Genomic DNA, 17,699 nt, shown 5'->3' with positions numbered 1-17,699 from the left:
ATTTGCCATGTTAAAAAAATGATTCTGCATGTTATGTTTCAATTTCCTTTTAGGAACTTGGAATAGGAGGTATTTGCAATATGTGGGGTAAACACCTCACCCTGGAGTAATGAGATGTATTGCATCTGTTAAATACCTCACTCTAGCCGACAAACTCGTAATGATTGCCTAAGAATTCTGCTTACAAACAAGGGCTGGATGGAAGAATACAGACCGCACTAGAAACGTTTGCATACAACAGGGAAAAAAAGGGCTATAACAGCAAAGAACAGAAACAGATATGCCAAAGAAGCAAAATAGAAAATGGCAAACAAGTAATAGGGATAACTAAGGCACATACGGTTAGATGTACTGCTCAATGTTTTTATTGCAAAGCCTGTGATTTGGTAAATCGCTGAGTTTGTGACAAGAAAATGCAGTTTTCAAATGTACTGAACCTATTAAGCCATTCGGTAACATGTTACAGAATGGCTGAATGCTTTGTGAAATCATAAGGAACTGCTATTTAGAAGAGACAAATTTAGGACGTCCCTTCCAAATCGTGATTTTGTATGGTATGGATTAATGTTATGCAAACAAAATACGGACGCAAAACATTAATATTTTATTTGCTACTTCAAAGGTGATGGTAACTCATTCGCAATTTGGAAGGGATCCCCAGGGAACACCCTTCCCTTTATGAAGAGTCAGAAAAATGTTTTAGAACTAAGCAGTAGTCCGTGGGACCTCTACCTACTCTTAAAAATAGATAACTATTTTCAATACATATCCTGCTTTCTTCCAAGGATAACACATTGCATTTAAAAAAAGTTTGCTTTATTTGAAAGCAGTCACAGACATGTTGGTATACTGAGCCCAGTAGGCCACCATCCCTGGGAATCATAGTAGATTGCAATTTTTGGCTTACCACATTAACATTCATGAGATAGGTCCACTTGCAACACACTTTCATTCAGTATTTTGTGAGCCAACCTATTATGAATAGGTTGGTTTGGTAAATACTGTTGAATTCGCTATAAGTTAGTGCATACATTAGGATCACTGTTAGGAAATCCAATGTATATACATCTGGCTCACAGCATTAAGTAGCAAGCCTGAAACCAAAGGAGCAGCACAGAGTGAGTAAGCGGAGCCCTAACAGCAGAGTCAGTTGCAAACCACCACACACAGGGCTCACAGGGCTCACAGGGTAGAAATAGCTTGAAGTTCAGGGGAGGATCACAGGTGCTGGGGGTGAGTAGCTGTAAGTCATAAAACAGTAGAACCACCAATAAAGGGAAAGTTGCATAGTAACCTTGATTAAAAAAAAAAGACTATGAAAGTCAGTAGGCACAATGAGGAAAACCAGGAGTGGAGTTGTGAGTGCAACTAGTCAAGGGAGCAAGTCCGAAGGTGTCTATATATCTATGGGAGTCAGTAACCCATATGTGGAACAGAGCACAATCAACAGGACATTAATTGGGCATGGTTTAGCAAAAAGAAGAAGGAAGTATGGGTATCACAATGCACCAGGATGGTAAAGTGGAAACCAGAAACCAGAACTGAAGTGTTCTACTCAACCTTGAAGGGAAAAGGTCCCTTCACTCTCTGTTGCATTATCTGTAAATGATATCAAACCTTTGCAAAGGGCATTGGTTAGAAGATACGACATATAAACAGATGAAATGAGTGCTCATTTGTGAAGGGCTTATAAGCAAGCAGGAAATGCAAACTTTTGTTCTCAAAACCCTGTCTAGCTGGCTACAAATGAACATTCAACTGCATGTAGTACTTATAGTACATCATCAGAAAAACTCCAGGTTCCTAACAGAGCTATTATAATGCACTTTGTGGAAGTTTAGGGGTATATTTACAAAGGTTTTGCAGTGGGTTATGTATTTTTTATGGCGCTGCCCCAAACCAAAATTCTTTTTGGCATTTACTAAGCCATGCAAACCCATTTTGCCTGGCTTTACATGGTTTAGTAAACAAAGTAATGCAAGGCAGCACACAGCGCAGCCTTGCTTTACCTTGTATTGAGAAGGCATTCCATGGGTGGATATGATGCGTTCACAGATTTACTAAAGCTAATACACCTAGGAATGTAACATAACGCTACACCTCCCTGAAGAGGCATAACAAGGAGGAATATCCTAATTTTTCCTTATTACTTCCTCATTCTATGCATGATGCATTATGAAGCACACTTGGAAAGAGAAATATGCCTCTAATTATGTTTTTGTGCAAGAAGATATTCCTTCCTGCATAAAAATAACCCATCCTCTAACACGGACACCCTTACATCATGGTGCAAGGGTGCCTGTGTTGGCGCTAGGCAGCACACATTGCACCAGTGATAGAAGGCAGCAGAAATACAACATATCCCTTCCACACAATGGAGCACATCAGCGTTGCTTGCTACCCTGCATTGTGTGGAATGTAAGTAAAACTGCCCTTTAATCATCTCACTACTTTGGTGTAGTTGCACCGGTTCTCCGCTGGCACAGCTGTGCCAAATCCGCGGAAGCACCATCTACCTTATTTGGAGTTGAACTTGTGTAAGACGGACAGTCCTTTGCCTTTCCCATGGAGGTGCCTGGAAAACAGGCACCGCTATAGGAACAGCCAAAAAGTTCCAGCACGGCATGGATGGTGACGTCCATGTTGTGCTGGAACTTTGGGGATATACAGACAGGGGGCACATTTTGTGCCTCCCTGAATGTATACCTATGGATAGGGGGGCATGGGAGTCCTGTACGGACCTCTTTGAACCCCCACCACCTGCCTTTTAATGGCCGGGCTCCTGCCATAAATTGGCGGGGTTGGCGGAACTTGTAATATGCTCAGAGGGACTGCACCAGTCCGACTGAGCATCTTACATTGTGGTGCATCTCCGTCACCACCAGGGAACTACTTTTCCCTGGCGCTTCGGGTGGTTCTTCTCTGCATTACTTTTGAAGTTGTGTTGCAGTGGACGGACCTCCGCGAGTCCGGAGGTCTTACAATCGCCAGACTCGTAATTTGCCACTTTGATCTTTACCATTTTGTGGTAGCTGTTCACAGTCCATGATTAATGGCATTGGATCTCAAACAAGACAGAGCCACCCAATATTCCCGTCAAGGCTGGGTATTATCAGTTACAAAAACAAAGAATGCCTTCACAGGATTTGTTTCATACTACTTAAGTTGATACAATTCAGTCACCAAACAGTGATCTTCAATCAACAAAATGCAGGAAATACAATTTATCTTGTTATTTATTCACAATTTTAAAAAACTGAAATATGGCAACATATATACTATTCCAATATTCACATTTCATTATCGGTAGAATAAAAACACTTTTCGCTCCTTCATATGGACCAATCAAAAGACCATATATCACATTCAATTTTGATTATCAATAAACCAGTTTGAGGTCATAGCAATGATCTTTATATTTGCGAAACAGTGTTTAACTGTCGACGTTTCGGTCCCCCGTTGGTCTATACAATCCTTGGGACAATCATCAGGACGGACAAGTTGCACATCAATATCTATCAGAGAAGACGGAAGTTCTCATCCTGGGCCCTTCGCCCTCCGCCTGGGACGACTCCTGGTGGCCACCCGCCCTGGGCACCGCACCCAAACCAACAGACCACGCACGCAACCTGGGCTTCATCCTGGACTCCTCCCTCTCCATGACCAGACAAGTCAACGCCGTCTCCTCGTCCTGTTTCAACATCCTGCGCATGCTACGCAAGATCTTCCGGTGGATCCCCACCGAGACCAGGAAGACGGTCACCCAGGCCCTCGTCACCAGCCGCCTGGACTACGGCAACGCCCTCTACGCCAGAACCACCGCCAAGCTCCAGAAGAGACTCCAGCGGATCCAGAACGCCTCAGCCAGACTCATCCTCGACCTCCCCCGACGCAGCCACATCTCCGGACATCTGAGAGACCTGCACTGGCTCCCCATCAACAAGAGAATCACCTTCCGTCTCCTCACCCACGCACACAAAGCCCTACACGACCAAGGCCCGAGCTACCTCAACAGCCGCCTCAACTTCTACGCTCCCACACGCCACCTCCGATCGACCAACCAGGCGCTCGCCACCGTCCCCCGCATCCGAAGAGCCACAACAGGAGGAAGATCCTTCTCCCACCTGGCCGCCAAGACTTGGAACTCCCTCCCGACCCACCTCCGCCTGACCCAAGACCACCTCGCCTTCAGGAAGCAGCTCAAGACCTGGCTGTTCGAGCAGTAGCGGACCCCCCCTCCTGAAGCGCCTTGAGACCCTCCGGGTGAGTAGTGCGCGATATAAATGCAATGATTGATTGATTGATTGATATAAATAAATACAATCAAGAATAAGGAAAAGCTTAAATTCCCTGCATAAGAGGTATCGTCTACTCACTTTAAAACCAACCAAGTGATCAGCACCAGTGTTCCCAAATTTACCCATCTAAATATGTGCAGGGTGTGCTCTAAACCAAATGCTAATCAAACTAAATTAAATAATAATGATAACATTACCAATCACTTCCAGCCGGAAGTTCAGATTCTCCACGTCACTTTAAAATCTTTTGGTCTACTGGACATAGGGAATATAACGCAATACCAATATCAGTATCCTCAGTAGTGGTACAACACTAACACAGCCCTAGGAAAATAGCCTCTCAATACTTACACAAATCACCAATGTCTTTTAATATGATCTGTAAAGGTAAAGCAATCTTCAATGTAACCCTTCTCTAACTTGCCAAAGTACATACAACCTAAATCAATGCATGAGCGAGGTCTGGTAACCATACTTACATCAAAGCTCCACAATAGCGTATCAATCACCTGCAAACAAAAATGTATCGAGGTGTTAACTCTAAGTAGCCTGACAGACACTTGACTTATATCTACAGATTCAGCAGGAGCCTTGCGTTAAATCCACTTACTTTAGTAGTTGGAGTGCTCCACGTACTCTGTCCGTGTGCTGCCAGTAACAATCAGGCGAATACGCCGAAACCGGCTAACCGCGACCCTTAAACTCACTTGAAGAAGATCACGTGAGACATACTGTAAACCTCACGGCCAACTTTGAATGTCGATCTTGCTATAGCGGTCATATTCATTCATCATATTAATGTCTTTCCACATCTGGTAAATCCCGTAATCTTGAGAGCCATTTCAATACTGGGCCAATAGCATTCAGCTCGTACTGTTTACACCCTCAAAACGGTCAAATTCGAACCTAGTATAAACATCGTAAAAATGGCCATTTTGGAACGGTGTATAGGTTATTGTTAACACGGATTATTCCTATATCGAACCATACCCTAAAGGATCCATAGCAAAAGGATTTGTTTATAAAAAAATATATATTTTCTCCCTACCTAGACAGATATTACAACAGGCACTAACTCTAGCTGTACCTTGATGAAATACCAGCCCTCAAGTATCAATACAACTCATGTAGCACAGGACCGAAATAAACACCCAGAATCTGATGTTCTGATTATAGTGTGGCCAAAGTATGCCATTGAATTACAGAATTCAATCCCTGTTCTACTGATTTACACTTCCAGATCCACTTGTTTTCCTTCAAAGTGAGTAGGCGATCTACATTATGATGGCGTTTGGTACATTTCACTGCTTCTAGTACAAACCATTTCATATCTTGTGGTGTATGTGACATTTGTTGATAATGTTCGACAAGCGGTGCAGTAAGTATATTACATCTTATTCGGGATTGGTGTTGTAACACTCTATTTTTAACCTCTTGCGTAGTTTTACCGATATAAATCAACAAGCAGGGACACTGTATACAGTAAATCACGTTTTTAGTGTGACAATTCGAATGATGGTACAGTTTTATCTCATTACCATTTAAGTTCCAGACCTTCATTGCACTAGTTGTGGCGCATGCGGTGCAGCTTCCACAAGGGTAGTGACCTGTAATAGGTGGCAAACCCCACTGAGTCTGTATCGTAATGGGTGCTGGTTCTTTATAGGCCCGCACCAGATGATCACGTAAATTCCGCCCTCTTTTGAAAGCAAAGCGGGGCTTAGCTAACTGCGGCTCCACTTTTTGTATCAGGTGCCAGTTGTGTTTGATGATTTTTGTTATTTGATTGGATTCAGACCCAAAGGTCATCACACAAGTTAGTGGTTGTGGAGATTCTGTGCCAGATTTGTCTTTTGTACTAAGTAGAGCGCAGCGATCATAATACCAGGCTCGCTCCATTGCTTTCTTAACCAGCCTGTATGGATATGATCTCATGATCAACTTAGTTTGTAAAGTTCTTGCTTCACGAAAATAATCCTCCATTTTGGTGCAGTTACGACGCAAGCGGGCCAAAAGGGAGGTTATCCCGGAGATTGCGAGGGTGATTACTACTATATTTCAACAGGGTATTCCTCACCGTAGGTTTAATATATAGACTCATGAATAGGGTACCGTCACTACTTTGAATGGACAGATCTAGGAAATTGATGATTTTGTTGTTACATTCCAATGTAAATTGTAAATTCTCATCTTGTGCATTCAGCTAGTGGTGGAACTCTTGCAGTGTTTCATGTGTTCCATTCCATATCATGCACACGTCATCTATATACCTAAGATGCTGTTTCAAATAGATCTCATAAGGGTTATTGTTGTAGATCACCCTTTCTTCGAAATTAGCCACATATAGATTAACTATATCAGGCGCGAAAATTGCGCCCATGGCCACACCTTTTTGTTGGCTGTAGAAATCAGTTCTGAATAGAAAATAGTTTTCTTCAAGCGCTATTCTTGCACACCCAACTATAAAGTCAGTGGGGACCTGATGTGGACGTGTGCGTTCTTCTAAGACATCACTTATGACCTTCAGAGCTTCCCTCTGAGGGATGTTTGTATAGAGACTCTCTATATCCATAGTAGCTAGGATATTAGAGAGTGGATCATACATTTGGCCTTCCAATTTTACAATTACATCCCTACTGTCCTGAGTATATGATTTTGTCAAAGCAACAAAAGGTTTGATGAAGTGGTCAACATATTCAGCCAAAGGTTGAAGTATTGACTGACAACCGGCCACAATTGGTCTACCTGGAGGGTGTTCGCTGTGCTTATGAATTTTAGGTAGCGTATAAAACGCTGGAATGGTGTAATCTTTTTAATTCATATATTCGAACTCCTTTTTACTTAGCCACAACCCATCTAGGCCTAATGTGGTCAGAGATAGTATCTCCTTCTGTATTCTAGATGTTGGGTCACATGCAAGTTTTTTATAATGTGCCACTCACCAGGACTTGCTGTTGTCTCCTTTGACAGTTGGAAAGACTGAATCCTTGCTCCAGTGTCTTGTAAGCGGCTGGAATCGCGCAAATCAACAGCGCCCTGCACTCCGTGCTGCTGCCTCCCCGGGGACTCGCTGGTGAGAGCGAGAGCTGCATTCGGCAGGCTCTGTCATCCGCTCCCAGCTAGAGTCCACAGGGTAGAGGCCAGGCGGAGCAGCACTTTCAGCCCGGGGGACTGCGAGGACCAGCAACCCTTGCTGGGACCAGCTGGTTCCTCTTCCCCCAGGCGACACGCCCACGGACACGCCCACCGGCGAATGAGGAAGCAGGCCTAATTAGCATAAAGCTTCGTGACCCCCGCTTCGCGGGCGCCACTCACCAGGACTTGCTGTTGTCTCCTTTGACAGTTGGAAAGACTGAATCCTTGCTCCAGGGTCTTGTAAGCGGCTGGAATCGCGCAAATCAACAGCGCCCTGCACTCCGTGCTGCTGCCTCCCCGGGGACTCGCTGGTGAGAGCGAGAGCTGCATTCGGCAGGCTCTGTCATCCGCTCCCAGCTAGAGTCCACAGGGTAGAGGCCAGGCGGAGCAGCGCTTTCAGCCCGGGGGACTGCGAGGACCAGCAACCCTTGCTGGGACCAGCTGGTTCCTCTTCCCCCAGGCGACACGCCCATCGGCGATATAACTATAAATTACATCCGGATCAACGCGCAGCGGGACGCGCGCGGGACCAAGCGCGGGGCCAAGCCCGGGCAAAGGGCGGGCCGTCTGTGGCCGTCCGGGGACGACCGAGGACGGGACGGGCCACCCCACTTACGTTTAGCTATTGAGGATCTACCAAAGCCACACTTTGAAACCAATTTGAAAATATATCTCAAGCTTTACGGATCAAATCTTTATCGCAGACCTTGAAACAAAGTCACTACTTCTACATAAAATTAACTGCGATTAATATAACAAAAAGTAGATCTCCGATCCCAATTATGAGAGCTGTAAAAAAACTTCGCTCACGAACAATCTATATGAGGCGCATGGGGACTGATGCAGCTGTTAGAAAGTCGGCAGATAAATCACTGAAACCTGGTCAAATATCAAGTACTCCAGCTATAAACACATATTTCTCTACCCTCTCCAAGAAAAAAACCCTATCTTCATTTTCAACTGAAGACCAAAACAAGCTGGAACTTTCTACAAATAAGGAAGATTATGATTCGTTACCTCTTTTCGACCAGAATATCGACAAACAAGGACAGACAATAACTGAAAGTAATTTGGCAAATATCTCCCTCACTGGGGAACGTCAAAAATCGTCCCTAGATACGGCACAAATAACACCTATAACACCAATAAGAATCCAGGATAACGATTTACCATTTGACGTGTCTATAAGTGACAATACGAAGATAGTACAAGAAAAATCAGAAATATTACTGAGCCAAATACATCCTTTAACCAGTTCACCAGAAAAATCCCCTATCCTATATCCTAATCAGGCCAACTTTACTGACCCAATTTTTTCACATTTAAATTTTGGAAATACTACTTCTCCTTTGTCAAAAGCACTTTTTACGCTGCAGGAAATCTTGGAATCAGTACTTACTCATCTTGGTCAAATTCTAGCTAATTCTGACGATACTTTAGACGTACAAATAGGAATATTGAAATTCCTGGTTGAAGAAAAAAAGAAAAAAGATCAAAATAAAGATACATCAAAAAAACTTGATCTAGTCGAAACATTACAAACTGAAGATCTCCAAAAAAATGGAAATACGACTCCAAAACAACAAGAAGCAAGTACGCAAACGAATAACATAGCAAAAAACGAGACTAAAACTAAGGAATTAAGAAAGAAGAAAAAACCTCTCATTACATATTCTCTTAAAAAACTGTTTAAAGAAGAATCGGAAAACATCACCGGAAAAAATAATAAGCATTTTCCTATCTTTTCGTACAAAGTATCAGACAACAACCGAGATCAGGGTATAGGGGACAATAAAGCAGAGTCATCGGGAGTTACTGCTGAACAGAAACGTAGTCAACTAGAAATGTCTGAAAAAAGTAATGATAGGGAAAATGCTAGGGGGAAGAAGAAGAGAAAACCACTAAGGAGAATACAGAGAAAAAAAGGGAATAAACTTAAATTTCAAAAATCTACTCCCATAATCTCGGTGAACTCTCCAGAAATTCAAAAAACTCCGTTGGCAACACTTCTGAACCCAAAAGCTGAAGAATTCTGTCCACTGGTAGAAAATAGAACAACAGTACGAAATACCAAGGATATTAAAGAACCCAATGACATCATCTCTCAACCATGGGAAGGAATTCCATCTAAGCATATAATCATTGAAGAATTGTTTCCTACAGACAAGATGCCATTGAATCGTGGTAGAATACTTAACCTTTTACAAGAAATACCACCCCTGATCTCTCTGACAAGCAAAGAAATCGATCTAGTACTCTTTCCAAAAAAAGAAAATAATAAAATAGTACAGGTATCCTTTTTTTCGCCAGTTCTGCCTGGAATAACACTCAGAGAGAAGGAAATTCTACATAAGAATGGCTATGACGTAATCTCTGTAGTTGATCCCATAACCAATAATTTAAACAAAGGTATCCTAGGACAAACTAATCGAAGAAATGAAAATATCAGTACACTCTGGGGAGAATCAGTATCAAATTTCACGAGAAAAGACTCACTTAAAATACAAGTAAAGCAAGGTGAGAGGTCAGTATGGTCCCGGGACTCAAGCTCTAGTAATAATGAGAACTCAATAAAATCTTGGACATGGTTATCAGAAACCTTAAATAGTAAAAAATCTGTTAAACCCCAACAATATCAAGTTTAGCAAAGGTCTGACGCTACTGTCTTGGAATTTGGCTGGGAAGACTGACAAAAAAATGAAGTATGCAACTAAAATCTTCCCAGATATTATTAGTTTACAGGAAACGTGGTCCATTAATCCCTTTAAACAAAAAGGATACTACGTATATGAAACTCTGGCAAAAAGATCTAGAAGGGGGCATGCCAAGGGTGGTCTAGCAATTTTACTAAAAGAAGATCACTCTTGGTTACAGGAAACAATCAATACAAATACAGAGAATCTACAATGTCTAAAGGTATCTCTTAAAACTCAAATATCAGCCACATTTGAAAAAATATTGCTTTTTAACGTCTATGCACCTCCCAGTAACAGCTGTGATCTGTTGTTCGAACGCCTAATGGAGACCATCTCTCACATTATTGAAGACCAACTTAATTTGCCATATATTATAATGGGAGACATGAATGCAAAAATGTCAAACAGCGAAATAAAGAAATGGGCTCTTCTCTTTAAAGAGGAATCTTTGGAAACATCACTCCCTGTACTCCCAAAAGGAATGAAATCAGACAGGAGAGGTCGCGCACTACTATCATTTCTCCCTAGTATTAATGGGACAATTTTAAATGGTAATATCCATGGTGATAAACCAGCATCGTACACTAGGCAGGGAAACGGATCTCCCTCTATCCTTGATTACTTCATATGTGGGATCGGAGAAAAAGAACAAATGAGTCAACTTTCGATTACATTCAATGAGGAAAGTGATCATGCTCTCTTATATCTATCAACTGAATGGATTGCACAGTCCACTTTCCAGTACCAGCCGATATTTCATAAAACCAAAATGGAAGTAAACGCAACGAGGGGCCGAATTTATTGGGGGACAGAAAATCTGGACCATTTGAGGCTACTAATCTCCCAAACTAATCTGTTGACTACCACATACTCAGTCGATCCTATAAAGAACTTTGACTGCATATTAAACAAGCTCAAATTTGCTTTACAAAGTAAGTTAGAACATACCAAATCAGCAAAAAGCAGACGAAGTAGTAAACATAAAAATTCAAATAAACCAGTCGTAAAACAACTTAATAGGTTGATACGTGCCCAGTATCTGAATTTCTCATTTACAAATAAAAAGGAAATCAACAGATTAAAGAACCAAATACGACGAGAAAAAACTAAACAGAAAAAACTGAAGCAGGACTCTAATTGGATTGAAATCCAACAAGCAGCTAAACAAAACAACCAGCGCAAATATTGGGCCCTGATTGCAATAATGACTGGATCCAAGAAAAAGTTGGAAGCAACTCCTGTTACAGAAGAAGACTGGGAAATTTACCTTCGTGAGCTATATAGACCGAACAAGTCTACTAATAATGGTGAGGCTGAAGTACAAATTTTGGGAACGAATGATACAAAAATCAACATAACGTCGGCAGTGTCTGTCTCTATGATCATTAGAAAGGCAAGAAGCACGGGTGCGTCGGGCCCCGATCAGATACCTATCAAGGCCTATCAAATCGACCATAAAGAGTGGGGACGGTTGCTCTCGCCACTATTTAACTATATAATCGATAGTGGCAAAATGCCAAACTCCTGGAAGGGGAGTATAATTATCCCGATTTACAAAAAAGGAAAAAGAAGCATACCGGGAAATTATAGGCAAATTGCCCTCATGGACGCTGCCGGGAAGATTTTTGCAGCAGAAATACTGGATAGGCTGAAAACTTGGGCATTTTCACTGGGTTTAATTCCTAAGTTTCAGTCTGGATTTCGTCCAAACCATGCAGTGACCGACAATGTAGCGATCTTCCAAACCATTTTAGACAAGTATGTATCAGGGAAAAAGCAATCCATCTATGCAGCGTTCATAGACTACTCGACAGCCTTCGACCGAGTAGATAGACCGACCCTGTGGTCAAAATTAAGAAGAATGGGCATTTCGGAACAGCTATTGCTTTTAATAGTGAATCTACATAGCGACACCTGGTGCCGTGTCCAAATGGGGAGAGATAAGGGTCTATCAAAGGTAATTCGTACAACAAATGGCTTAAAACAAGGGTGCCTCTTGGCTCCAATTTTATTTTCTTTGTATTTAAGTGATTTACCATCCCAATTACAACAAGGGCTAAGTACTCCGCCAAAGATAGCCAATGAGTATATTCACTCCCTGCTGTACGCGGACGACATAGTCTTGTTCGACCTAACACCTTTTGGACTTCAAAATCTCCTAGTCATTTTACACCAGTACTCTAGGAAATTATTTTTACTCCCAAACATAAATAAGACCAAAGTGGTTGCCTTCGCAAATCAGAAGAAAAGGGTGAGATACGAATGGAAGTTGGGAGGTGAGAAGCTAGAGCAGGTAAAGGAATATACTTACCTGGGCAGAATCTTCTCACAAAATATGAGTAACAACAGTCAAATTAATCACTTAAAAAGGAAAAGTGACCTACATGCTGGGGCTTTGTCTCGCCTATATTCTGCTACTGGACATAGGCATTTCTCTGCACTAATACAAGTTTACCGAGCCAAGATTCCACCGGTCATGTCTTATGCTTCGGAATACATTCCTATTAATCAATGAACCTATATGAACTTAACTGAAGGTAAAATACAAAAAAATTTACTGAAAATCTCTACATCTACCCCAGTACAGGCGTTGAGACTGGAATGTAACATCACGAGTGCCTATGCTACAGCTGTAGCTAGCATCATAAGGTGGGCCTATAACCTTCTCCACTCTAAAGAAGGCACTCTACGAAGTTTACTAAAAGTTGAGACATTTAACATCGGTTCTACCTATCTCACTTTTTCAAAAAATATGCGAGAGGCTTTTCAGCTTGCAAAAGTTAGTGTGGAGATTTTGTCTACGTGGTCTCCAGCCCAACTCAAACTATTCTTAAAAAACTTCACCCCTAAACTGAGTTATGATATTGACCACTTACAGTGTGTTAGTCTATCCTCGTATAAGACCTATGTAGACTCCCATGAATACAAGCAATATCAGCCTTATCTAGATTATATTCTTATACACGGTGCTAGGCGTGCAATTATGATGCTGCGCCTGGGAACACTTCCTGTACTAACTTTTACCTCTTCCTGGAGATCAGACAGGACAGCTCTTTGTACCTTTTGTCAAGGGGGCAATCAGAATTTGGAACATCTTCTTTTTATATGTCCTAACATAGAAATAGTAAAGGCAAGGTTAATATGTCTTACGCCCATTTATCGGTCATGTAGGATCGTAAACTCAAAGGACTTTTTATTAATTTGCAAAAACCCCCCAAATGAATATGTTTGTTATAGAATTTTTAAGTTTCTGAAAATTTCACTGAAAATGTATTAAATGAGAATGTATAAAGCACATATTTTATTTTGTGGTCCTCAAAAGAGTACCGTTACAAATAAACTTTTTTTGACTTTGACTTTTGACTTATAATGTGCCGGATTATTCAGTTGTCTAAGTGTCTCACGATCATAATCCACCTTATCTTGTAGGATTATTCCCCCACCCTTGCCTGCTGGCTTCACAATCAGATCATCCCGGTTAGACAAGGATTTCAGAATAGTCTGGTCTTCTTTCGAGAAATTAAATTTAACATATTTCCTATCAAGGAATAGTTGTTGAATTTCATTTAAAACTACATTCTCAAAAGTAATTAGGTCTTTATGCATTAGATTTGTTGGTGGAAAAAAGGTCGAAGGACATTTGAGACCACTAATGTTATTCATATAGACTTCAGGTTTATTGACAAAAAAGTACCTCAGGCGTATAGTTCTAAAAAATCTGTGTAGTTCCATCAGTGTTTGAAAAATGTCATTCCGATTAGTAGGGACAAAGGATAAGCCATGGCTCAAAACTTCAAGCTCCCTTGAGCTTAAAGTGTGCGATGATAAATTGAAAATTGGAAGAATCTCCATGTTAGGATTGTTCATGATTGATGATGCAGACGTGGTGTCTACCACTCGTAATAGCTGTTCCGGGTCTGGCGGAACCCCGGGGTGTATTGATTTCTGAACCACCCTCTCCTGGTGTTCCGTGCACGTCCTCTATGTGGTGGATGGCCTCTGGCTAAAAAAGAAGGTGTATTGTGTCCCCTTCCTCCTCTAAAGTGAGATTAAGGGTCGCAGTTAGCCGGTTTCGGTGTATTCGCCTGATTGTTACTGGCAGCACACGGACAGAGTACGTGGAGCACTCCAACTACTAAAGTAAGTGGATTTAACGCAAGGCTCCTGCTGAATCTGTAGATATAAGTAGTAGATTGAAGATTGCTTTACCTTTACAGATCATATTAAAAGACATTGGTGATTTGTGTAAGTATTGAGAGGCTATTTTCCTAGGGCTGTGTTAGTGTTGTACCACTACTGAGGATACTGATATTGGTATTGCGTTATATTCCCTATGTCCAGTAGACCAAAAGATTTTAAAGTGACGTGGAGAATCTGAACTTCCGGCTGGAAGTGATTGGTAATGGTATCATTATTATTTAATTTAGTTTGATTAGCATTTGGTTTAGAGCACACCCTGCACATATTTAGATGGGTAAATTTGGGAACACTTTGGGTGCTGATCACTTGGTTGGTTTTAAAGTGAGTAGACGATACCTCTTATGCAGGGAATTTAAGGTTTTCCTTATTATTGATTGTATTTATTTATAGATATTGATGTGCAACTTGTCCGTCCTGATGATGGTCCCAAGGATTGTATAGACCAACGGGGGACCGAAACGTCGACAGTTAAACACTGTTTCGCAAATATAAAGATCATTACTATGACCTCAAACTGGTTTATTGATATTCAAAATTGAATGTGATATATGGTCTTTTGATTGGTCCATATGAAGGAGCGAAAAGTGTTTTTATACTACTGATAATGAAATGTGAATATTGGAGTAGTATATATGTTGCCATATTTCAGTTTTTTTAAATTGTGAATAAATAACACGATAAATTATATTTACTGCATTTTGTTGATTGAAGATCACTGTTTGGTGACTGAATTGTATCAACTTAAATAGTATGAAACAAATCCTGTGAAGGCATTCTTTGTTTTTGTAACTAATGGCTTTGGAAACAAAGGGTTTGTGTAGAAAATATTCATAGATGTAGGAAAAATTATACGGCACACAGAAATGCAGGTTACCTGTACATTTCCTGGTGACTCTCTGTTCACGTCATAGGAAATTGTGAAGTCTCCATCCAACAATGTCGTGGAGCAATTTGCACATGATCGCTGTTGGTCAACTGATGGCTTGAAAGACACGTGACCCTAAAATCGAAAAACCAATGAACATGACAAGGAAAGAAAGGGTACAGAAAATACAGTGCAAACGTTTTGCAAAAAAGAGAATTAAAATACCCGTCAGGCACCTATTTTACTTTGATCACGTCAGCACCACTCCGCAGCTCATGAATAAACAGCCCAGGATAAATTAAACATTTGTGGAAAACCAACTGTTTACTACTATCTGGGTTACAACTGTACTGAATCTTAATGAGACAGGGTGATCATACTAGATTTTCATAAGAGCCACTGACTATATAAATGAGTTTCTTTTAGATTTTTTGTTTGCGAAATCTCTCAAATGGTTATTATTGTTAAAGGTTTATAATGATTAAATGTTTATTAAGAAATGGTATGGCATGATTATCTTGCTACACTGGAATGAATTTGGTTCTTCAGGACCAAAGTTACACAATCCTGCTCTAGTTATTATTCACAGTCAAATCCCTAGATCATTTAATATAAGCAGAAACAGGACCTTGTTTCCTGAAAAAGAAGTTTTAGTGATCTCCTGCAAATCGTTGGTGATGAAGGTTCCACGAGCATCCAATGACTTGATTCCTTGGGGTTCATAAATATTTGCTTCAATCTGAAATATTTAAAGGAAAAAATATTCAGAGATCAAACGAAAGTGGGATGACTCGGATAGCTGTACGCTTATTCAATAGATTGCATTGAACCTTGCGAAAAAGCTCTATGATTCCAAAGCATAAAGTATAAATTATAAAGTAGATAGTTATAGAGTATTCTGCATCTCAATTTCCGGCACTAGGCAGGTTGCATCAGCTAACTGTTTTAATCATAAAATAGTATTTTATACGATTTAAGTTATTTGCAAGCACATCCACATTACTATCTTTAAATAACTTTTTTTATTGTATATGTGATCGTTTTTGTGTATATTGTAACAATAGAGCATATGTGGTCGTTTTTGTGTATATTGTAACAATAGAAATTAAAAATGTTTGGAATTGCAAGGTTAATTGCCCTCCAGACAGTAACACCAACACTAGCAGGGTGTGAGAGTCATATAGTAAAATAGTTAGAATGATAATTCCTGAAATTGCTGTCATTACAAAGAACGAAAAATGTGACACATTATCCTATTGTGAATTGAATTCCTGAATGGTAAACGATAATAACTGCAAGTGAAGACAAAATATAACAAGGAATGCAAACACTGTCAATATATTAGCCTTTTGTATAGCGTGTGCACAGAGACAGAAATCGTATAGGCACATATTCATACAGACATGCACAGAGGTGAACAGGTGCCTATATCTCAAAAGATATACTGATGCTCAAGCAAGCAGATCAATAGACAAATACACGCAGACAACAGACTGTTGGCAACTTGTGAGTTTTGAATGTTGTGGGGCATGATTATCCATCTTTAAGAAGGGTAAAAAAGCGAAGTGTGCAACTGCATCTGCCTCTGGGCTGTGGGGCCTTTCCCAAGAACTTTATCAACAAGCATTGGGAAATCTCTGCTTTGATAAAGTTATGTTATTAGTTTTATCAGTGTTTATTCGCAGTGACACGCTGTTAGAAATTAGGTTTCTGGTTGGCAGAGGTATGCACCCTATCCAAGCAGAAACCACAATCCTAGTCAGGGTAAGTCACAAACACACCCTTAATTAACCTGCGGTCACTCCTGGTAGCTGGGCACAGGGCAATCAGGCTTACCTTTACAGGCAATGTGTAAAGTATTTGTGCAACACTTCAAAGAGTAAAACAGTGAAACCACTGCACAAAAAGATACCACACCTGGTTAGAAAAGTAGTGCTTAATTTAATGAGCAAAACTACAAAAACCCAATAAGTAGATCCGGAGGTATGATTTTTAAATAATAACCTGAGATGTAGTGCTTAAACGCAGAAAGTGCTAACAGGGGTTATCTGGTCACTCTAGACCGGGTCAAATTTACAGGTTCAGACCTACTGCACCAGAGTGCGGGTTGGATAGAGGGAACTTGCTTGGCCTGCAGCAAAGTACCTTGTTTGCCTAGATGTCAAAGACAATGTGCGGGGTGCAGAGGAGGTGATGCATTGTTGTCTACCCACACATGTAGGCAGGCAATGTGTCAGTTCCAAGCTGTGCAACGAGGATGATACGTTGAGAATGAAGTTGAGCGCTTCACTGTCGGCAAAACCATCAACATCGATCCTCATAACAGTGGCGATGCATCCACAGTTGAGAAGATGCACTGGTGGTTCTGAGTCCTTTGAATCAAAAGTGATGAGTGGATAACGCTGGAGAAACACTTCAAACCCACTTCCAAGGGTCCATGACTGGGTTGGCACCATGTGGCAGGGGAGACTCACAGCTGGCAGAGTTCAGGTGCTGTAGCAAGTG

The 17,699-nt window shown here is 41.0% G+C and overlaps 1 protein-coding gene across 1 annotated transcript in view; it reads right to left on the bottom strand.

Annotated features, from left to right (window-relative positions):
• Positions 1–17,699, bottom strand: part of LOC144783390 (inter-alpha-trypsin inhibitor heavy chain H3-like) — a 584,371-nt gene that overhangs the window by 520,303 nt on the left and 46,369 nt on the right. Inside the window, exons 6-7 of the mRNA XM_078662386.1 lie at positions 15,823–15,933; positions 15,204–15,329 (exon numbers count right to left, since the gene is read on the bottom strand). Coding sequence (XP_078518512.1) covers positions 15,204–15,329; positions 15,823–15,933 — 237 coding nt within the window. The remainder of the gene's footprint in view (positions 1–15,203; positions 15,330–15,822; positions 15,934–17,699) is intronic.

The sequence above is a fragment of the Lissotriton helveticus genome, chromosome 9 (genome assembly GCF_964261635.1).
Source record: "Lissotriton helveticus chromosome 9, aLisHel1.1, whole genome shotgun sequence".
Lineage (NCBI taxonomy): Eukaryota > Metazoa > Chordata > Amphibia > Caudata > Salamandridae > Lissotriton > Lissotriton helveticus.
Note: the sequence above shows the minus strand (reverse complement) of the source record. Positions and strands in the feature narration are given on the sequence as shown.